This window comes from Felis catus, chromosome B4, assembly GCF_018350175.1.
Source record: "Felis catus isolate Fca126 chromosome B4, F.catus_Fca126_mat1.0, whole genome shotgun sequence".
Classification (NCBI taxonomy): domain Eukaryota; kingdom Metazoa; phylum Chordata; class Mammalia; order Carnivora; family Felidae; genus Felis; species Felis catus.
Window position 1 is genome coordinate 83,132,115 of NC_058374.1, and position 22,647 is coordinate 83,154,761.

Sequence of the window (22,647 nt, forward strand, 5' to 3'; positions counted from 1 at the left end):
TAAGAACCAGGAGAGTAATTCTTCAAAATTTTTGTTTTTGCTCCAATTATATACATTCCTTAATTTGAGAGCCAGAATTATTTGAGATCATTCTGTGACAGAGAAAGTTAGTTGTACATTTCAAGTGTGGTGAAAAGAAATGCTTTTGGGGGATAAATGGCTGAAGAAAAGAGCCCTTGAGGTGGGAAGAAATAGAACTATAGCATTGGTAGCGGTAATAGCCTTGAACAAGATACCTCCCCAAAAAAGTAACCAAGAGGGTGTCTGGGTGTCTCAATTGGTTAAACATCAACTCAATTTGGGCTCAGGTCATGACCTCACGGGTTCATTCCTAAGTTCTGAGTCCAGCATCAGGCTCTGTGCTGACGGCATGCAGCCTGCTTGGGATTCTGTCTCCCTCACTCTCAAAAATAAATACAAAAAAAAAAAAAAAAAAAAAAAAATTAAAAAAAGTAACCAAGAATTGGCAGTTTAACTCTGCAGGAGTGAAGGGTAAGGTTAGTAGTCGTTAACATCCCTAAATTTCTTCCCTAAATAAGAATTACTGGGCTTATGGGGCCCCTGCATGGCTCAGTCGGTTAAGTGTCTGACTTCAGCTCAGGTCATGATCTCATGGTTCGTGAGTTCGAGCCCTCATAGGGTTCTGTGCTGAAAGCTCAGAGCCTGGAGGCTGCTTCAGATTCTGTCTCCCTCCCTCTCTCTCTGCCCCTCCCCTGCTTGTGCGGTCTCTCAAAAATAAACACTAAAAAAATTAAAAAAAGAATTAGGCTCAGATTTGGCAGCCAAGGCACCTATCATTTTCATGAGACTTTTGTTCAGCAAATGATTATACCCCAGTAAAATGGAAACGAGTCATCATTCTCAGCCCAATGGCAATTTGTGCTTCTCTAGGAGTCTACCACTTTCTATCAATGGAGCCTACCACAATGAAAAGGCCCTCATCTTCCGTAGCTGTTATTGGGGAAGTCATTTCATCTCTTTGGTCCTCAGCTTCCACTCACATGTTAAAATAATACCTACTCTCATAGGAATCAAGGAGACCAAATTCAAGGGATACCTGGCTAGCTCAGTTGAGAGGAGCATATTACACTTGATCTCAGGGTTGTGGGTTCAAGCCCCACATTGGGTATAGAGATTACTAAGACAAACTGAATTCAATAACAAATGTCGAGGGGCATCTGGGTGGCTTAGTCAGTTAAGCATCGACTCCTGACTTAGGCTCAGGTCATGATCTAATGGTTTGGGAGTTTAAGCCCTGCATTGGACTCTGCACTGACAGTGCAGAGCCTGCCTGAGATTTTGTCATCCTCTTTCTCTGCCTCCTCTGCTGCCCTCCAAGTTCATCTGATATATTCCCATTCTAACATTCCTTCTAGGTATATTACACTTCTTTGTTTTAGGATTCTTGCCTATTTACTTGTAGTCTTCCTATTTCCAAATTTTAGTTCTCTGCTTTTCCCCCAAACCATTTCCTAATAACCAAAACTCAGAAACTTTACTCTTCATAGGACTTATATGGAGTTATGTGTATGTATATATATTTTTTTAAATATTTATTTTTGAGAGAGAGCGAGAGAGCGAGTGAGAGTGCGCAGGAGAGGGCAGAGACAGGGAGACAGAATCCCAAGCAGGCTCCACAGTGCAGAATCTGACATGGGCTCAAACTCACGACTGTGATGAGGTCATGACCCGAGTCAAAATCAAGAACTGGACACTTAACCAACTGAGCCACCCAGGTGCCCCTGGAGTTATATATATTTATCACACACTGGCTAATCATTATGTATCAATTTGCCTAGTTTTTACTTATTTTCCTAGCATAATTATGTCTACCCTAATCATAATTTATTTTGTACACTAAAATGTCTGTAGTGTTGTTTAGGAGCAGTGTTTGTGCTCTGTATAGAAGTCAAAAACTCCCTTCGTGAGTTGCTTCTTCATTTTCTACAAAGTGCAATCTTTTCATCCACATCCATTATGTATGTACCCTCTCCAACCTTGTACTAAATCTTTTCAACTGAAGTTGAAGTCTTAAGAGTAATTAATGTGTTTTCATTTCTAGAGCCTTCATTTTTGGGGGCGGGGGGGGAGGGAGGGGGAAGAGACTAAGCACCTACTGAGTTCATCCAACAAGAAGCCATAACTTTATTAATGATAGAAACAGTACAAATTTCAAACCAAGCTGCAGTTATTCTTTTGAAACACCAAAAAAGGGTCCTCGTTTTCAGACGGTTACATTGTTAATTCCTATAAAAGAAAAAAATCATTAGAAGTAGTTATAGGCAGTTTAAGAATTCAGGCCACTAAAATATGAGATAATACAGAATAGATTTTGTTCTGAAGCTTGTTAACTGGCTGATTGATATTAAGCCACAGAAAATAAAGTCATCCATAATTGGTCAGGGAAGAGAGAGTTAAGGAATAAAGGATAAAGGCTTGGACACTTACCATAATAGCATTTACAATATCATTACTGTTGTTCTTCAGGGCTCGAACTGCCTTTGCTCTTGATACATTTGCTTGCGACATGACCAGTTCTATGTCCTTAACCTCTACACCTGTTTCATCAACCTGAGAGAGAGAGAGAGAGACAGAGAGAGAAAACAAAAACAATAAACTAAAGGCAAGAACAACTCTAGCAGTTCTTTGCGAGTTAGGAGTCTCTTGAATCTATTTTTTATTTTTTTTAATGTTTATTTTGAGAGAGACAGAGAGAACACATGAGACATGGAGGGACAGAAAGAGAGGGAAAGAGAGAATTGGTTATCAGCACAGAGCCTGACATGGGGCTCCATCCCATGAACCGTGAGATAATGACCTAAGCCAAAATCAAAAGTCAGACACTTAACTGACTGAGCCACCCAAGTGTGCCGAATCTGTTTTTTTTTTTTTAAACGTTTATTTATTCTTTGAGAGAGACGGAGAGTGCACAAACAGGGGAGGGGCAGAGAGAGGGAGACATAGAATCTGAAGCAGGCTCTAGGCTCTGAGCTATCAGTACAGAGCCTGACACAGGGCTCAAACTCACAAACCACGAGATCACAACCTGAGCCAAATTCGGATGCTAAGTGACTGAGCCACCCAGGAGCCCCGCACCGAATCTAGTTCTTAATATAACTCAGAAACTATTTAACTCAATGCAGTTCGAGAGCTTAAAGCAATACAGAATCCTTCCACCAATATAAACCGGAGAGAATTAAAAGTATAAAATATTTTCCTATGTACCTCTTCCTCTTCACTCTCTTCTTGTACAGTTGGAGTCTGTGTGTTTTCTTGAATGTTTGAGACAGCTTCACCTTGAACTTTGAATTTCTCAGCAGCTGCTAGTTGTGCCTGCTGAGATAAATCCTCGATCTAAAGGGCAGAAAATACAGACTTATGTGAATAGATCAGTCTGCAGCAAATGAAATAAATCATTTATATCTTTTCCAAATTCTCAATCTAAAACCACTTCAGGTTAACTTACTAGGTAGCTTTAAATTGCTTGCCCTCACTAAGATTATACATCACTGTGGAAAGAGTAGTAGCTTAGCTCTAGAACAGTGGTTCTCAGCTGGGAGGGGATTTTGACCCAGGAACATCTGTCAAATGTCTGGAGATTTTTTTACTACACCTGGGTATGATGCTACTAAACATCTGTAACACACAGGAAAGTTCCTCTACAACAAAGAATTATCTGACCCAAAATTACAGCCACAAATTCCACACCAAAGAACTATCTAACTCTATTACTAGTGCTGAGGCTGAGAAACCTTGGTCTATAGTGCATCCAAGAAAACTTTACCTTGGCTTCCCCAAAAACTATGTAGGTATCTGAAGCTGGGCTCTTGTAGACATCTGGTTTTGTGATGACAAAGAGGATATTCTTAGATTTCCGGATAGTGACTCTTGTAACCCCTGTAACCTGTCGAAGACCTAGTTTGGACATAGCCTAAGAAATAGAAAACATCAGGTTTTTAATTTCTTTAGAAGCAGCTTCAGGAAGTAAAGAACACAGTAGTAACTACAACCACAACAAAGCCTTTTCCTAGGCTAAGTTTATATAATACAGAATTGGCTTCCCGGGCTCCTGGGTTTTCTACCATAGTAATTTCTGTCACTTTAAATATGATACTAAGAAAAAAATAAATATATAAATATGATACTAACACTACAGTTTCCCCTCTCTAAAGCTGCTTCATCAGAAGCTTTAATTCTTGGTTTATGACTTAAAAATCTCACCTTCCGTGCCTTCTTTTCACTCCGGCTCTGTTTTGCTTTACTGACTGGTTCTTCATCGATTTCAGCTGCTGCTGCCAGCTAATAAGATAAAACAGCTATGAGTAAACTGGAATGTAAATAAAGCCTAGATACCAAAATCCCTAGGAGGTTTTCCCTTTATGAAGCTACACTTCTCCAAATACTTAAGTCAGCTCCTCTGATCAATTCTCGTTCTCCCATGCTTCCTTGGCACAAGTATTTTGACCAGCGAATAAGAGAATACCGACCTGGGCTTGTTGGGTGGTTGCCTGTGTGGAATCCTGTTCCTCAAGCTCTGGTACTGATTCATCACTGTCCGATTCTGTTCCAGACCCTGAGATGACAAATAACTTTTACTATTTTAAAGTACATTATGAGGAGGAGGCACCTCACCATAGCCTGCCTGGACTAGAGGTCACTGGCTTATGCTAGACCTCACAAAGTTAAGTGTAAACCAACTGACTTGTGTGAAGCCAGCTTGACAGCCTCCAACTTAGTCACAAACTAGTGTGTACACATCCATTAAAGACCCGGCCCCAGAAATGAGGTAATTACTAGTTACAGGCCAAGCATTTTATAAACTGTAACTGCTTCCTTTCTCTCAAGGTGTTTACTCACTGGCACTGGCAAATACCACTGACCTACCTAACTCCAAATTCTACCCAATTGCTCAACCATCCCAAAGAGGTTCTGGCAGACAAGGTATCTCCAGTTATATTCAGGTGAAAAGGCAGTAAGTTCACATTGTGGAGGCAGGCCAGAGAGGACATTTTCCCCTTATCCTTTATATTGGGTTGGGGAAGGCCAGAAACAGTTGTGTACACACATTTAGCCTTATTTTCAAACCACTTACTCTAGCAATTTGGTCTAATGAACTTAGCTTGAAGATTCTCAATGATTGCCCACCTGTAGTTCTAACACTCACCTCTGTTAGATTCTGTCCTGTGACCTCTCTCCCATCTTCCAAATATAATTCACACATTTTAAGTTTACCTCAATCAAAAGGCCAAGCATCAATAAAGACTACTGAGAGGAAAAAAAGCATACACCTGCACCATTCTCAGGCTAGGAAAAGGTCTTGGAAAGGGAGTCCCTTGGGCACTGGTCATTACTAAATCTAAGAAGTGAAAAGAAACTCAAATAGTTCCATATTTCCCAGCATTTTAGCAAATCCCAGGCCCAGGGACAAAGTTAGTCATGTGGCAGAGATTAGAGCAAATTAAAGAGTCTAATAGGTCTTGGTTTTCAATGTCAGATCATTCAGGTAAGAACAATGGCAGATCCAGGGTTAGCCTGGACCACATTACACAAGATAATACAAAACATACTATCTGAGGTGATGAAAACCAAGATTGTTTCATATACCTAGAGCTTTTACATTTAAAATGGTATAATTCTATGTTCTATGTCCAAACACAAGCAGATATACTGGAGAAAGCGGCGCATCCTAGGGTTAGTATCGGTGGGTAGCCCCAGGAGGGGTGTGGGCGACACACCATGCACACAGCAAACCAAGGCAAATACCCTTGTTGTTCTTCAGAACAGGCTGCTTGGCAGAGGGGGTTGGGGCAGGGATCCCAGCAGGTTTAGGGGTGGGCATGTTGACGAGGACCGACTGGAAAGGCACTCCCCCCGAGATTGGTTCCGGGGGAATCAGAGGCGGCAGCTCATCCTCATCAGCAGGGGCTGAGGGCTTACAGGGTGATTCCAGCACCAGCCCAGGTGAGGACGGCAGAAATTGCTGTTTAGGAAGCAGAGGGGGAACTGGGGAGGGAGGGAGAGGCAGAGAGACTGGTGGGGTGGGTGCTGGAGAGACAGATGCTGATCCAGCATTAGGAAGGACCTTCTCAGAGGAAGCTGTTGCTAGAGGGGTAGATGTCACAGACTCAGGAGCAAGAGCCAAGGGGCTCTTTGGGGAATGAAAAGAATCTTTGCCTTTTAATGGAGAAACAGGAAGGGTTTTGGGAGTCTTTGGAGAAGAGGCTTTCTGAGCAGAGACTGTCAGTAGAGGGGCTGGAGCCATTGTAGAAAGGGGTCCTTTAGTACCATTCTTGGCTGAGGGATCGGGGCACACAGGAGGTGGAGTAGCAGAACTCTTCTTGGCCAGTGGATCTTTCTCAGAGGGAACTGTGACAACTGGTGCACTTTCTGGAGCTGGGGCAACAAGTACTGGTTTGAGAGCTGTGGGACCTTTCATTATTGGTAGGCCTTTAGATGCCTGAGGGGCAGTGGACCCCAAGGGACAAGTAACTGAAACTGGAGATATAGGGGCCTCTTTGGGTGAGGGAGATGTCTCAGATGAGGGAGTGGGGGCACCTGTGGAGGATGGGGTAGCTGGTGCTCTTTTGGGGGATGAAGCTGCTGAGGTTCCTTTGGAGGATGGAGTCCCTGGGGCTCTTTTGGGAGATGGAGTTGCTGAGGTCCCTCTGGAGGATGGGGTAGCTAGAGACTCTTTGGGGGAGGAAGGAGTCAGAGCTGGGGGAGTGGAGGCCCGCTTGGGAGGTGGGGTTGTTGGGGCCCCCTTGGGGGCTGGAGTTTCTGGAGACTCTTTGTGGGAGGAAGGAGTCACAGCTGAGGGAGTAAGGGTTCCTTTGAGAGATGAGGCAGCTGAGGCCCCTTTGGGGGAGGGAGGAGTCATTATTGGGGAAGTGGGGGTCTCTTTAGGGGATACAATTGCTGGTCCTCCTTTCGGGGAGGGAGGAGCCACAGTTGGGGGAGTGGGGGTTCCTTTGGGAGGTTGGGTAGCTGAGGACTCTTTGGGGGAGGGAAGAGCCACAGCTGGGGCATTAGGGGACCCTTTGGGAGATGAAGTTGCTGGGGCTTTTTTGGGGGCTGGAGTTGCTTGGGACTTTTTGGGGGAGGGAGGAGCCACAGCTGGGACAAAGGGGGTCCCTTTAGGAAGTGGGGAAGCTGGGGCTCTTTTGGGGGCTGGAGTTGCTTGGGACTCTTTGGAAGAGGCAGGAGCCACAGCTTGAGGGGTGGGGGCCTCTCTGGGAGGTTGGGCAGCTCTGGGGGAGGAAGGAGTTCTAGCTGGTGGAGTGGAGGTCTCTTTAGAGGATGGGGTTGCTGGGCCCCCTTTGGGGGAGGGAGGAGTCCTAGCTGGTGGAGTGGAGGTCTCTTTAGAGGATGGGGTTGCTGGGCCCCCTTTGGGGGAGGGAGGAGTCCTAGCTGGTGGAGTGGAGGTCTCTTTAGAGGATGGGATTGCTGGGCCCCCTTTGGGGGAGGGAGGAGTCCTAGCTGGTGGAGTGGAGGTCTCTTTAGAGGATGGGGTTGCTGGGCCCCTTTGGGGGCTGGAGTTGCTTGGGACTCTTTGGGAGAGGCAGGAGCCACAGCTGGGGTAGTGGGAGCTCCGCTGGGAGGTTGGGTAGCTGGGGATTCTCTGGGGGAGGAAGGAGTCATAGCTGGGGGAGTGGAGGTTTCTTTAGGGGATGGAATTGCTGGGCCCCCTTTGGGGGAGGCAGGAGCCACAGCTGGGGCAGTGGAAGCCCCTTTGGAAGATGGAGTAGCTGGGGTTCTTTTGGGGGCCGGAGTTGCTTGGGACTTTTTGGGGGCTGGAGGAGCCACAGCTGGGGCTCTTTTGGGGGCTGGAGTTGCTTGGGACTCTTTGGGAGAGACAGGAGCCACAGCTTCTGGGGTAGGGGCCCCTCTGGGAAGTTGGGTAGCTGGGGACTCTTTGGGGGAGGAAGGAGTCTCTTTGGGGGAGGAAGGAGGAGTGGAAGGCTCTTTAGGGGATGGGGTTGCTGGGCCCCCTTTGGGGGAGGGAGGAGCTATGGCCTGGGGGGTGGGAGCCCCTTTGGGGCAGGAAGGATTCACTGCTGGAGTGGATGTCTCTTTAGGGGATAGAGTTGTTGGGCCCCCTTTGGGGGCGGGGGGAGCCACAGCTGGGGCAGTGGAGGTTCCTTTGGGAGATGGAGTAGCTGGGGCTCTCTTGGGGGATGGAGCTGCTTGGGACTTTTTGGGGGAGGGAGGAGCCACAGCTGGGGGAGTGGAGGCCTCTTTGGGAGATGGGGTATCTGGGGCCTCTTTGGGGGATGGAGTAGGGGAATGCTTCTTGGCCAGTGACCCTTTAGGGACTTGAAAAGAAAGATTGGCCTCTGGAAGAAAGGAAGCTTCAACTGGAGAAATAGGGGATGAGTGATTTCCAGGAGGAGTATCAGGGATAGCAGGTACACTTTTAGAAAGAGTTAAGGTAGAAGTAGTTGAACCCTTCTTGGTTGGACGTCTTTTAGTTTGGGGAGACACACTAGTCCCTAAACGAGATGTGGAGTCAGCTAGGGAAGTTCCTTGAGAAGATGTATTAACAGAAGAACCAGAGTCCTTGGTTGGGTGCCCTTCAGGAGAGGAAGCCACAGGTTCCAATGCCGAGGTATGAGAAATACCATGAACTTTCTTTGCACCTTGAGGAGGAAGAGAGGGAAAGGGCTCAGACTTGGGAATTTCAGGGGCCAGTGCCATGGCAGCTGGAAAAGCAGAAACATTCTGGGGGGGTAAAGTCACAGTTGGAGCCACAGGGCAACTTTCGGAGGCTGGTGGAACCAAAGGTAAAATAGTAAGAGTGGAACTAACCTCCTTATCTGGGTGGCTTTTATGAGCCAAAGAGACAGCTCCTAGGAAAGGGCTGGCTATAGTGGTAGGAGCCACCCCAGCAGTGGCAGCAGAAAATGTAGCCATGGTTGGGGTAGGGAGAGAACTTCTGGGAAGCAGACTCGTGGGGTCTGGGCTTGCATAAGGATCTGTCTTGATTACAGAGGTTGGAGAGTTAACACCCAGAGGACAGGGAGTAGTATTGACTGGCATAACTAGAGGGAGAGGCTCTACAAGGCTTTTCTTTGCTAAGGTGGTTTCAGGGGAAAGAGGGATCTCCAATGATGATGATGTACTTTGGGAAGAGGCGGGATTTTTAGGGGCTGCCAGGGCCAATGGTATTAGAGTAGGGTCTGTCTTGATAGGGAGTCCTGCCTGGACTGGTGAAACAGGGGCTCCAGCAACAGAGGCAGGTGAAGTCTGGAGATCTTTCTGTGTTGGTAACTTTACCAATACTGATGCAGGGAGACTTTTGGGGTTCTCAGGGGCTGGCAGAGGAGGAGAGACTGGTATTCCCAGAGGGGCTGTTACTTGAGGAGCAGGAAGCTCTTTGGGAGCCACAGGAGTCATAACAAGGGCAGTATGGGAAGTGGAGTCCTTACTACTTATGGGACCTGATGAAACTGGAGGAGAGACACAAGTAGCTATCTCGAAGGTAGTAGGTGCTGCAGAAACTGTAGAGGGGTTAGCCATAACAAATGGGGTGGTTCCAACAGAACAAACAGGAGCTTCTTTCAAGCTTGGACTCTCTGGAGAAGCAGGAATTTGGGCCACCAAAGGCTGATGATGAGTGGCATCAGGAGAACCTTTGAGAATGAGAGAGGCTGTAGGAGATAATGGAGAAGAGGTAGCTACATTTAATGAACCAGAGGGGTTGTAGGAGGCTATGCCAGTGACAGCAGAGGGATCTTTGTCAACAGAAAGAGTCAAAGGGGAATCTCGAGTCCCTGCTGGAAAAGCAGCCACAGCAGCAGAAGTCACCTCATTTTTGGAAGGAGGGGGAGGAATTACAGATCTCTGAGAAGGGTAAGAGGTCCCTGTGGAAGAATGATCTGCAGAAGTAGCATTCCGTATAGCATCTGACAGAACATTATGGCCTGTTTGACCTAAGGGCTGAATAGGAGAACCAAGAGAACTCTGATGTAAAGGTACAGGGTGAGAGCCTAGAGAAGGGAGAAAAACTGCAGAGATGTTGGGAGACACAGAAATAGACTGAGTTGAAACAGATAAGGCAGCAGGTGAACTATGGGGTCCCTTTAGGCTGAGGCTTTCCTTGTTTTGTTGAGAAGTCAGAGCTGAGGAAACAGGGATGTCTCTGAACTGAGGGGGAGTGATGGCTAGGGGAGTGGTGGGTGGCATCTGAGGACATGAGGCTACTCCAGACTGAACAGAGGCCAAGGGAGTTCCAACATGGGCAGGAACAGCACTGACTATACTTGGAGGGACGGGGGTAATTTTTCGAGGGTCTACTTGTAAGGGGTCTTGAATAGGAGAGGTCTTTGGTTCTGAGGAAGCAATGGGAGATGACAGGGAGGTCACTGACCCTGACTTAGTCACAGCAATCGAAGGAGGTGAACTAAGAGGGTTAAGTGGATGAGCAGAGTTCTTCTGAACTGAGTGGGGAGCCAAGGCCACCAGAGCCAAGGGAGCTGAAGAAGAATGGGCGCCTTTCAGAGTTGGAGTTATCATGGGAGAGGCCAGAGCTAAGGCAGCTGGGGAGATGGGAGGCCCTAGTAGGTTTGGCAGGAAAGCTGGGGTGTCAGTGGGGGAAGGGACAACTCCCAAAGGCAGGGCTGTCCCAGAGGATGACTGGGGAAAAGGAGCTTCAAAAGGGGTTGAAGCAACACTAGAGGGAGAAAGAAATGGGGAAGGCTGGTTAGGGGTTGCCAGAGGGCATTGTTGGGGAGCCAGGGAACAAGAAGGGGGAAGGGTAGATTCAGGCTGCCCTAAGGCAGCAGTGACATTCAAGGCTGAAGACACAGGAAGCATAGCTGGAGGAGAAAAGCAAAAAAGGGGAATAAAGAAGGAGAGGGAAGGAAAAAAACAAAGGTGAGTTATGCAGCCCAACTTGGTACAACATGCCTCACAGGAAACACAGAATTTTTTAATCTGAGAATGAAAGTCACCACACAGGATTAGACAAAGGTGACAGGCAACAGCAACCTTCCCCAAACATATTTCAGTGGTCCAGTAAGAACACATCCCTCTCCCCGTCTCCCATGTCCTACCAAAACCAACCAAACCAAACCAAACCAAACCAAAAAAACCTACAAAAAACAATTTTAAGGTGAAAAGAACAGTCTAATCAGCCTATTAGTCTCTAAATGGGGAGCACAGGCCTAAGAGTGGGGTTGGGAATAGCATGCTTTCCATCCTTTCCCAGATGTGCCCTCCTCCCTTCCTTCCTCAAACAAACCCTAAGTTTTTCTTATAGGCCACAGAATACCACTAGAAGAATAGCTGTTCTACTCTGTCCCCCAAGGATCAGTCTGTTTCAGTGAAACAGACACTGAGAATCAGAACAAGGAAGGCAGTGAGTGGTGATAACGACCAGGAGTCGGAATTAAATAAGAAAAAAAAAAACAAGTCTTTATATGCTCAGGCTTCCACTAAGGTAAGGAAAAAATTTCACTCTTAGTATGAAGTATTAAGAACTAAGTCACTCTGCCTCTCTATGCCTCCGTTTACCCACTCACCCAAAACAAACAAAAAACCAACCACAAATGGGTTGTACTTCATAGTTTCTACAGACCTTCCTAGGTAATGTTAGCCCTTCAGACATCAATCTAAGATGAACCAGACTGCCAGGGAGAGAGCTTAGTCACAAGGGTAGGGATTGTATTATGAAACTGTAGACCAACTTGTTAAACCAGACTGTGGTTCTATTTTGGAAGAAGGGAACTGGAGTGGGGAATACACTGGTTTTCTACCCCTTAATTTGGATAAGTATGTCATTCTGCCAAAATAGACCAATGTTCTAGCTTTACTAGAGTAAAGCTCAGCAAAAGATTTTCTGAATGATGAAAAACTACCATGCTTACTATTTGGAGCATAGGATTAGACCAACAAATGCTCAATACCTAGAAGGAAATTAAAAAATGAAAACAAAACAACCCACAGCATCCAAACTCACAATTTATTCAACCAGTATCCAACTACAGAAAAGACAGGCGGCTCAACCAGTTTTTCCTGGAGAGTTGGTGGTAATTCAAAGTCTTATGATTACAGTGTAAATGCTTCCTAACACATTACTCAGAATTTGAAACTTAGAATGTTTTCCTCTGACTGGATTTCAAGATGGGGTAAGGCCCAAGTTACCTGCTTTAGACACTATAACCAATTCTTTGGGCTAGTTTTTTCATTATAGTAATCACTTAATTATAGTTACAGAAAAAAATTCAGAGTGTTTTATCACTGGCACTCTCTTATTAAACCAACTGTACAAGCTCAAACCATTCAGAAATAAGCTTACCAGCATTAAGGATTGCTTCAGAAGCAAATGGCATTAGTTTTGAGGCTTGAAACAGATTATTCGAAATTCATCTAAATTTCAGTCTCTACATTTGTAAAATCAAATTGTTGAATAAGGTTTTGGTTAGCATTGAATTACAGGATTGTTTGAGACCAGTCCTTTATTTTCTCCCTCCATTAAATTCCTTGTACTTCAAGGATTTCATACAGCTTGTTCACTAGCTCAGAGGCCCCCTCCTTTTTCTTTTCTAGCAGCTGTATTAATCCCTTCAGCTGCTAAAATCAGACAGGTGGGGGGAGAGAACCTCAACGCTTTTAACTATAAACAACTCTATTTTAATTCCAGAAAGAGAAAGAAACTGCCCTTAAGTGACAGGTGAAGTTAAAAAAAAAAAAATAATTACAATAAAAGATAGTGAGAATGTAAGTTGCAGCCCGAAGATTCCCTTTCTTTATTTCAGCACAACTGACGCAGCAAGAATATCATTAAATATTTTTTCACTATCCCTTAAGTTTTCTAGAGATACATTTTAACCACTATTCAAAACTTGCCTTTACATCCATTAATTTCAAAGATGAAGAAGTAGTCAAAGAAATGTTTATTTCAATATTGGGTTCTGGCAAGCTACTGATGCAGGCATTATTTCAGCACACCAGAAATCTCAACACCAACTCATAAAATAAGTTAACCCACATATGAGTGCCCTGGGGCCCAGTAGGGCACATTTACCAGTAGGACACATCTCATCCAGACATGTGATGAAGGCACAATGCCAAGCTCTGCCACCTAAAACCTTGGTGCAACTTGCTGGCTAGAACTTCACAAAAGCTCAGGTCTCCATGGCCTGCAAGTGTGTCATCCAGTTCCAATAGATAGTTAAGAGTCACCGAGCCCCTTCCCAGCTCAGTTCTATGTGAGGCGAGGGTTCCACAGAATGCCCTTTGAGGCAGTTACCATAACCCACAAAGTGGGCCAGGGAGATTTTAATACTTATATATACTGTTTACATTCCATTCCCTAATGAAGTCCCTCCAGGACAGCAGTTAGTATCAGCGACTCTCCTCCCTGGTAAAGCTACAGCCCATCTTTAAGGACTTAATTCTGAAAAACAGAAGTGTATTCCCTTTGTCATTTTACCCACCAAATGGTCTTAGGGTCATTCTTACAGTTTGAATGAACAGCAAGGGGCTAGGGGAACCTACCTGTCTCAGCCTGGGGCTGTGGCAACTCCTGCTCTGTAGCAGGGACGGTTTCTGTGGCTTCACCAGGCATTTCTGAAGGGAATAAAAAGGAGGCCTGAATTGACTGGGATCCGTTCTGCTGCCCGACCCAGAGTCAAATATTCTTAAAAACTCTGCGAAGGGCTGTTAAGCAAAAAATCATGAAGGTGTCGGGACAACCCTCCCCAAAGCTGCTGGGAATAGGTAAGAAATAAGACGTGACCCTCCGATCTCTGATCAAGCAAATCATCTTCTACCTCTCTTTACTCCGCAGAGAACGGACTTCTAGTGCCCACGGGTTCCTTTTACTCCACACGCCGAAGCTCACAAGGGCAACAATCATCACTGCGTTCTCGACCCGAGGGAGAGCATCCTGGTCTGGCTCCCGACCACGGGAGACTTCAGACGCTACGCTGCACAACCTCCCCTCCTACACTCACTCTGCCTGGGCTGGGACCTCCAGGACTCCCGTTTGTCGACTTTCGGGAACCAGGAGGGGGAAAGAAAGCGCCTTAAGTCCCAACACTCGCTTGTCACAATTAAGAACGGCCTGTGTGTGTGTCGGGGGGGCGGGGGGTTTCCAAGGCTGTGACCCCCTTAACCTCCTCCGGGTTCTTATGAAACCTTTCCTAACAGCAAACGCACTCCGCTTCGGCCCCCAACACCGCAACGGCTCTCATCTCCCCAGCACTGGCCTCCATGCCCGGCCCGCGGCCCTTCTGCCCTGCTTTTGCTAGGATATCAACCACAGACCCCATTTTGTCCGGAGGCCCCAAGGCCACACTTCCCAGAGGCGAGGAGGAACCCGGTGGTCCCACAAAGCCTCCAACTCCCCTTAGCTCTCAGTCCCCAGGGCGGCTCAGTCCGCAAAAAGGCGGATGGCTGCGGATACAGAGTAGCGACGAAGACAGGACTTACTGTGCGGGGAACGCGGAACCAAGATGGCGGCAGAAAGAGAGCGAGCGAGAGCGTGACCCACGCCTGTTGCAGAAGGAAGCCTGGTGGAGGGGGCGGGACCAGGATCCGATTCCGGGTCAGGAGCGGGAGCCAGTCACTTCCTTTAACGAGTGACCCCTCCGGTTGTTCACTGACGGGGGTGGTGACGAGGTCTAAATAAGGGTAAGAATTCAGAACAGAACGCCCTGGCCTGGCAGGAACTTCAGCTCTGTGCAGTCCTTAGATAGCTGGGCAGTCCTTAGATAGCCGACCTCTTCCCATCCCCTAAGTCGAGGCATTTTGATACCCAAAGGGAAATTGTCATGAAACAGGCACCTTCTGCCCTCTGGTCAGTAACTTAGCCACAGCGGTATTGCAGTGACTTTTTAATTTCCCCTTTTCAACTAATGAGGGGACATAGGAGATACTAAATGATATTGAATGCCACGGATTGTATTCACATCATTGTAAGGTAGCAGTGACGTAGGTTAACCCTATTTTTGGAATACACAATTTTGACGGATGTTGAAACTATTATATATAATTACCCTCCTCAGAAAAAACGTAGGCACATAGGCGATTCTTTTTCCTGTATTTTGGGCAAATAGATATCCTGAAACTCATCCATTCTAGTAGTCCCAAGACCCCACGTTAAGAACTCATGCTTTATATGGTAAGATTTCTGGAAAGTCGATGGGGCACCTGGGTGGCTCAGTGGGTTTCAGCTCATGTCATGATCGCACTGTTCCTGAGTTCAAGCCCCTCCCCTCAGAGCTCACAGCTTAGAGCCTGGAGTCTGCTTTGGATTATGTCCCTCCCCCCCCCCCCCCGCCCTTTTTCAAAAATAAACATTAAAAAAATGAAAACAAAATGACTCCTGAAAAGAGAATGTAATTCAGCGTTTTGATCACGAAAAGGCCATGGGCCCTGACCCTTCATACCATCTCTCTCAGCCCTACAAATATATTACTTTAAAACCAGCTAACACTATTTGAGCTAATGGCTTTAAGACAATTGTGGCTTTTAAGGGAAGCAGTGACATTATACTCTGAAAACTACTTGTGAAGTGAGTATTAATAAATTAGGATTAAATGAGATAGTGGGGTTTACCAGAATTGAGAAATTCTGAGATTCTTTTCAGATAGGGGAAGCAATATTGTGGAGTGATTAATTAAGAACATGAACTCCGTAGGGGTGCCTGGATAGATCAGTTGGAAGAGCATGGGACTCTTATTCTCAGGTTCATGAGTTCAAGCCCCATGTTGGGTGTAGAGATTACTTATATAAAGAACATGGACTCTGTAGCCATACTCTGTCTGAATCACAGCTTGGACACCTTGTAGTAACCTTGGGTGATTTAATTAGTCTGCTTGTGCCTCAGTTTCCTCACCTATAAAATGGGGAAAATAGTAGCTACTTCATAGAATTATTAGGAAGATATGTACATTACTTAAAAAGTGCTGTTACTTTTTCTAAATAAATATGTGACCTGGAAGATTTGTTAGCACAGTCCATTTACCTTCAGAAGAAAGGGTAATAGCCAATCATCTCCTTAGATGATAAGTGAAGCTATTTTGACCACTCCCCTTTCTTTCCCATCCAGCTCACTGACTTTTCTCTCTGTTGTTAATGGCTAGCTAAGGAAAGATGTATTTTCTTTCTTTGGGTTTCTTTATGAATTGGGCAAGTATGGAGATGGAAACCAGTTCTGTGCCCTTTGTTTCTGCAATTCTTATATATGGATGAATTGGCAAAATCAGAGAATAGAGAAGTCAATAGTCTTTGAGCATGTTTCTGCTATCTTTAATGAACCAAACATTTATTTATTTATTTTGGAAAAAAAAATGACTTTATTATTAAAAAAATTTTTTTTTTTAAGTTTTCATTTAAATTCCAGTTAGTTAGGGGCGGCTGGGTGGCTCAGTTGGTTAAGTGTCTGACTTCGGCTCAGGTCATGATCTCACGATCTGTGACTTCGAGCCCCAGGTCAGGCTCTGTGCTGACAGCTCAGAGCCTGGAGCCTGCTTCGGATTCTGTGTCTCCCTCTCTCTCTGCCCCTCTCCCACTCACGCTCTGTCTCTCAAAAATGAATAAATGTTTAAAAAAATTAAAAAATAAATTCCAGTTAATTAACATACAGTGTAAAAACATTTATTCTTTTTAATGAGTACAATATGTTCTGAAACTACTTTTATGGGCTAGTACAGCAGCTTTATCCAAGGGCTTTAATATTAAAGCATTAAAATAATGGTAGACATACTGGAAGCTTGAAATATCTCTTGTTGAAAGCATAACACCAGCCTTTACACTCCCATTCTGAGTTAAGATGGACTGATGAGTCTTTAGTAATTTTGTATTCAGGAATTTTTAACTGACCCACTGGTTTCCAAACCTAAAAACTGAACAATACATAGTAAATAGAAGCTCAAGTAACAAGGAATTTTGCACAGTGGTATTTAATGTTTTTTCTTAAAAGATTAGAAAAGAGAAGGAAATGCAAGGCATTTCGGTGTACTGACTGCAAAGTCTGTTTTATACATATACACCAAAAGATAAAAAAAAAGAATGTGTGGCTACAGAGAAAACAATGTTAAAGGAAATATAAAGGAAGGAAATTTTTCATAAATCATAGAAAGCACCAGCCTGATAGCTTGACTTCTCAGTGTTTCTCAGAAGATGGACTGTAAACCAGAATGACTGTTTTGTTTAGCTTGGTTGTAAAACTGGGCAAAAGAAATCTGACTTTCAGAATCTATTGCAAAAATTCAAATATGGAAGAAACAAAACCTTTAAAATTAAGTATTTGGATATGTAGAAAGGGAAGTGTCTCGACAAGTAAAATAGGCTTTATGTTGGTGAAATTGGTTATCCTAAGCTGCTGCTCTATGGTGTTGACTAATCCAGTTATTTTCTGAGGAAAGAAGTTAGGAGCTACAAATGCAACAGTTGTAAAAAAAAAACACAACACTCTACTATGCCCTAATATTGTAATCTAGTAACTCATATGTTTAGATGCCCAATTTAAAATGATTTTTAAAAGATGAGCAGTGGGGTGTGGCCTGGGTAATAAAAATACCAGTAAGCAAAATTAGAAGTGACCTAATACATACTCTAAGTATAATTAATTTAACTTAAGGTCTACGACTTAAGGACAAAGCTCTCATGTACCTAGAATATTCAGTCCAGAAATATGGAGGCTGTATCTGAGCTGAGATTAAAGTCTTCGGCATATTACCGCTCACTTGCCTCTACATACGGCAGCTGGTAGAAGTAGATCAAAATACATATGGCAACTGGTAAAAGGCATATCAAAAATCTTAGAATTATCTTTGTATGATACTAACTTTTACAAATATTTGCAATCCACTTGCTCCTCTCATTACTGCTTCTTCGAGAAACCTGGACACTCTCCTTTGGTGGTTTCAGGAATCTTTTCAACATAATTATTTTTCAAGAAAAGGACATTTTGCTTTGAGCACTAAAACACATATATGGTTCCACCATATTAATTAAATGCTGTTGAAGTATTTGGTTATTGGTTGAAGGTAGAAGATATCTACAATGGTTTGAGGAGAGTTGTTATCTTCAGAAGTCTTTCTGTAAATCTGAAATAGAATAGATTCTTATCAAAGGACAGTAAAGTAAAACAAAACAAATCCCATTTATTTTCACACTCTGATTTGGTTAATGCTTCCATTAAATTCACATCATGCATAAAGATTTGCTTTCACACTCGCTGAAGCCCACATTACAGGGTGAGCTAGTACAGAACAAGAGTACAAAGGACTTAATATGGCCAGTTGGAATGGCAGGTTCACTGAGGCTTTCCAAGTTCAGTGTCATCATTGTTCATTCAACAAGCACATATTTGAGTGGCTACTATGAGTTCAGCATTATCTTGGGCACTACTTTTTAACCATCATGAATTTTATTAAGAAATGAAGTGGAAAGGGAGTTTGTATTTCTGTAACATGGCCACAGTTTTCTATGGTATCCATCAATCTCCTGAATAATATTCACTGCTGATTTTTTTCATTTTGGCTTACACATATGCTTGGGTCTCTCCTATTCAAATAACTTTTCCTTTGACATTGCTGTCCTCTTGGTATTTCCTTTGGGTTCCAATATCCAACAGGATTTTATCACTTGTCTACTGCATTTGACACTTTATAATTTCCTTGAAACTTTCCCCTGGCTGCTTCTGTAACACTTAACTTTCCTCTTTCATCTCTCTGCTTCCAAATCATTACCACCTCTCAAGGATGGCTCTAGTATTTGTACCTTTTAGAGATCTCCAGTGCTATTCTCCTAAATGGTAATAGCCCAGTTGGCCTCTTGGGCTCTATTATATCCCCTATATCCCCCCAGATTTTTGTTGCTAGTTTTATCTGGCTAGATTAAACTATAAATCATGGCAAAACCTTCCTCAAAAACCTTTAATAGATTCCTTGTCTCTACTGAATTAAGTCCAAACTCTCAAGACTGGAATTCAAGGCCATCTATACCCTGGCTTCAGTCTGCTTCTCCAGTTTTCTATCCAATCACTTCCTGACACATCTTTTTTAAGATTAGCTGTACTAGATGGCCTCCAGAGTGACCTGATGCTTTTGTCTCTAATGTTTTTGCCCTTGCTGTTCCTTTAAGCATGAACAACCTGTCACCTTTTTCCACTCCTGTACCCTTATCCCATCATATCTCTGCTTGTGGAAATCATACTCATACCTTAAGGCATGGTATATAGGCATTGGGGATTAGAATCTGTATAGCAACTCACTGAAGAGTTCAAATATCACTCTTTTCATATGAAATCTCAGGTTCTCAGAATCAGATGAGATCTCTTGGCATTTTATACTTCTTTGTTTTGTATCAGTTAGTACTTCCTAAGGGCAGGAGGCATGGTGTGGAATTCATCTTTGTATAACTAATTTTTGTTTCCCTCATGATACCTGATACTTCGTACCTGATAGAATATCTATTGAATTAAGTGACCAATTTTTAAAACACTAAGGATAGTAAGCTAAATCTATAACTTGTTTTAGGAGGGCAAAGGCTAGAGCTCTAAAATTAATCACTTGCTGGATACTTTAAACTTCCTGTACTAAGATCTAAATAGCTAAAAGGGAAAAGTATAGTCTTACCACTCTTCTTGAGAAGTTCTCCTTTTCGGGACTTATCCAGGTTTTCAAGAAACTGTTCAAAAACTTTTATGTAAGGAGCTAGACTGGTCTTCTTATAATCTAAATTATGAAGGCCATGTATTATAATTAGCATTTTGGAAGTGAGAATTACACAAAAGTATAACTTTAAGTTTTTTTTTTTCAAGAGTTCTTTAAAATAGTGTTGTCCAATATAATAAGAAATGTGTAGCTTACATACTCTAGTAGTCACATTAAAAAGGTAAAATAATTTTAATATTTAATCCAGTATATCTAAAATATTATTATTTTAACGTAATAAAAATTGAAATATTTTACATTCTTTCATACTAAGTCTTTGAAATCTAGATGATGTATTATCATGAGAAATACTTGATCTATATTTAGATTTAAATTATAAAATATACAGTTGAAAAGTAGGCTCATATACCCAAATTTCCCAAACATACTTAAAAGTTTTCCAATAATTGAATCAAATATCAGTCTTAAAACTTATTTAAAACACTTTTTAAGATTTTATTTTTAAGTAATTTCTACATCCAATGTGATGCTCAAACTCACAACCCTGAGATCAAGAGTCACAGGTTCCACTAACTGAGCCAGCCAGGCATCCCTATCAGTTTTGAAATTTAAATTAATTAAAGTTAAATTTAAAAAATCAGTTCCTTGTTTATACTAGTCACATTTCTTTTTTTAAGTTTATTTGTTTTTAAATTAAAAAAATTTAATGTTGGGGCGCCTGGGTGGCGCAGTCGGTTAAGCGTCCGACTTCAGCCAGGTCACGATCTCGCGGTCTGTGAGTTCGAGCCCTGCGTCAGGCTCTGGGCTGATGGCTCAGAGCCTGGAGCCTGTTTCCGATTCTGTGTCTCCCTCTCTCTCTCTGCCCCTCCCCCATTCATGCTCTGTCCCTCTCTGTCCCAAAAAATAAATAAACGTTGAAAAAAAAATTAAAAAAAAAATTTAATGTTTATTTATTTTTGAGAGATAGAGAGGCAGGGTGTGAGCAGGGAAGGGGCAGAGAGAGAGGTAGACACAGAATCTGAAGCAGGCTCCAGGCTCTGAGCTGTCAGCAGAGCCCAATGTGGGGCTCCAACTCTTAAACAGCGAGATCATGACCTGAGACAAAGTTGGATACTTAATCAACTGAGCCACCCAGGCACCCCTTTAGATTTATTTATTTATTTTAAGAGACAGAACACAAGTGGGGGCAGAGAGGTGGAGAGATAGAATCTCAAGCAGACTCTGAGATGTCAGCATGTAGACTGACGAGGGGCCAGCCTCATGAACTGTGAGATCATGATAGGAGTCAATATCGAGTCTAGCTGAGCCACCCAGGCACCCCTATACTAGCCACATTTCAAGTGCTTAATAGCCGTACGTGGCTACTGTATTAAGACAGTGCTGCTCTAAAATATCCAAACCACCCATACACATCCACTTTTGTAGTCAGGCTTTCTAATATTAGACCAACATAATCTAGTGAGTCTGTGTTAAGTCCCATACAACATTCCTTTCTTTAGAAATTACGGCTTCACTGGGGCGCCTGGGTGGCTCAGTCAGTTAAGCCTCTGACTTTGGCTCAGGTCATGATCTCATGGTTCATGAGTTCAAGCCCTGCATCCGCCTCTCTGCTATCAGCACAGAGCCCACTTTGGATCTTCTGTCCCCCTCTCTCTATCCTCCCCTGCTTACTCTCTCTCTCTCAAATATTAAAAAAAAAAAAAAGTGTGGCTTCAGTAATAAATAGTTTTACTAACAGAGCAAACATTAAGAAGGTGAAGTCAGGGTCATTCTACCTGGAGACAATCAGAAGTTTATAGTCATATGCCTTAAGTACAGTATTTTTTGACTTATAAAAACCTTATTTTTTATGGGACACCTGGGTGGCTCAGTCGGTTAAGCACCAGACTTTGGCTCAGGTCATGATCTCATGGTTCACGGGTTCGAGCCCCATGTTGGGCTCTGTGCTGACAGCTCAGAGCCTGGAGTCTGCTTCAGATTCTGTGTGTCCCTCTCTCTCTGCCCCTCACCTGCTCATGCTCTGTCTCTCTCTCTCTCAAAAATAAACAATAAAAAACAATTTTAAAATTTTATTTATTTTTTGATTTATAAAAATTAAAAAGAATTTACACAATAAAATTTTGAATATAGAATCTTAATCTATTTAATTATATAATCTATAATACCCAATAGGGGAGAAAATCTGATTGAGCACAAGATGAGATTTGGATTTTGGTAGCATGCCATGTCTGCATGGAATAGTCCTCATAATAGTTCACTGAAAAGAGTAAAAAAAAGAAACTATACTTAAAAAGTTTTTTAGTAAACCTGTCTGATGTACTTGGAACTAGACAAGGAAATCTTGATGAGGGTATTAAGGATGAATATCTAAACTGCGGCAATTATGAAAATATATTTTGTCCTACATGTTTATATATGAATTTTCTTATAGCAATAAATGTAAACCAAAGAAATAGTTTAGTTTGGGATCAACCACATAGCACTTTGAAAAAAAATTTTTTTACACTTATTTATTTTTGAGAGAGAGAGAGAGAGAGACAGAGTATGAGCAGGGGAGGGGCAGAGAGAGAGGGAGACACAGAATCAGAAGCAGGCTCCAGGCTCTAGGCTCCAAGCTGTCAGCACACAGCCCAACCCAGGGCTTGAACCCACGAACCGTGAGATCATGACCTGAGCTGAAGTCAGATGCTTAACCAACTGAGCCACCCAGGCGCCCCAACCACATAGTACTTTGAACCTTTAATTCAGGATTCTAAGCTCCTTGGATATAGGTCTATATGCTTATCTCACCATAGTAGAATATATAACAGGCACTCAATAATTACTTAAATATTTACTGCCCATTATATATCAAGTACTATGCTAAATTCTAAAATAGTATAAGCCAAACTCTTTGGTTTCAAGAAGTTTTTAAATGAACAGGAAAAACAGGTCCTATATGTAGTAATAGAAAACAATATATAATTAAAGGCCAAACAGGCATATGGATAATTGTATAAGTCCAAAGAATTCACCAATC

At 43.2% G+C, this 22,647-nt stretch overlaps 2 protein-coding genes across 6 annotated transcripts in view; both read right to left on the reverse strand.

The window, feature by feature from the left end:
• Positions 1 to 2,121: 2,121 nt before the first annotated feature.
• NACA (nascent polypeptide associated complex subunit alpha) lies at positions 2,122 to 14,566 on the reverse strand. 3 transcript variants are annotated; one of them, XM_045061952.1, is made up of 10 exons: positions 14,434 to 14,566; positions 13,498 to 13,569; positions 7,521 to 10,814; positions 5,764 to 7,383; positions 4,488 to 4,573; positions 4,222 to 4,299; positions 3,785 to 3,931; positions 3,226 to 3,354; positions 2,449 to 2,571; positions 2,122 to 2,247 (listed from the first exon to the last, which is right to left on the reverse strand). In XM_045061952.1, the coding sequence occupies exons 2-10, from the start codon at positions 13,565 to 13,567 to the stop codon at positions 2,233 to 2,235; spliced, it is 5,562 nt and encodes a 1,853-aa protein (XP_044917887.1). In that variant the 5' UTR covers positions 13,568 to 13,569; positions 14,434 to 14,566; the 3' UTR covers positions 2,122 to 2,232. The 3 variants fall into 3 exon arrangements, with proteins under 3 accessions (XP_044917887.1, XP_003988967.1, XP_044917888.1); XM_003988918.5 differs by lacking the exons at positions 5,764 to 7,383; positions 7,521 to 10,814 and having other exon boundaries at positions 14,434 to 14,495; XM_045061953.1 differs by lacking the exons at positions 2,122 to 2,247; positions 2,449 to 2,571; positions 3,226 to 3,354; ... (1 more) ...; positions 4,222 to 4,299; positions 4,488 to 4,573 and having other exon boundaries at positions 6,731 to 10,814.
• PRIM1 (DNA primase subunit 1) overlaps positions 4,241 to 22,647 on the reverse strand; it is a 38,614-nt gene continuing 20,207 nt past the window's right edge. The window contains exons 12-16 of one of the 3 annotated variants that reach the window (XR_002743911.2): positions 19,590 to 19,688; positions 17,796 to 18,056; positions 14,434 to 14,624; positions 4,488 to 4,573; positions 4,241 to 4,299 (exon numbers count right to left, since the gene is read on the reverse strand). Coding sequence is in view for 1 of the 3 variants with exons in the window: in XM_023257148.2 (XP_023112916.1) it covers positions 18,037 to 18,056; positions 19,590 to 19,688 (119 nt within the window). In the remaining 2 variants the exon portion in view is untranslated. Of the gene's footprint in view, positions 4,300 to 4,487; positions 4,574 to 14,433; positions 14,625 to 16,586; positions 18,057 to 19,589; positions 19,689 to 22,647 lie in introns of those variants that run through there. The other 2 variants (XR_002743910.2, XM_023257148.2) reach the window with 2 other exon arrangements.

What these genes read in the sequence shown, in the direction of transcription:
- NACA (XM_045061952.1), bottom strand. Translation starts at nt 13,567, where the DNA reads ATGCCTGGTGAAGCCACAGAAACCGTCCCTGCTACAGAGCAGGAGTTG. An exon ending in AGCAACTCCAGCCCCCAAAG is followed by an intron (nt 7,384 to 7,520) that starts GGGCCCAGCAAC and finishes CCTCCCCCAAAG; the next exon opens with GGGGCCCAGCAACCCCATCC. An exon ending in AAGAGAGTGAAGAGGAAGAG is followed by an intron (nt 2,572 to 3,225) that starts GTACATAGGAAA and finishes TCTCTCTCTCAG; the next exon opens with GTTGATGAAACAGGTGTAGA.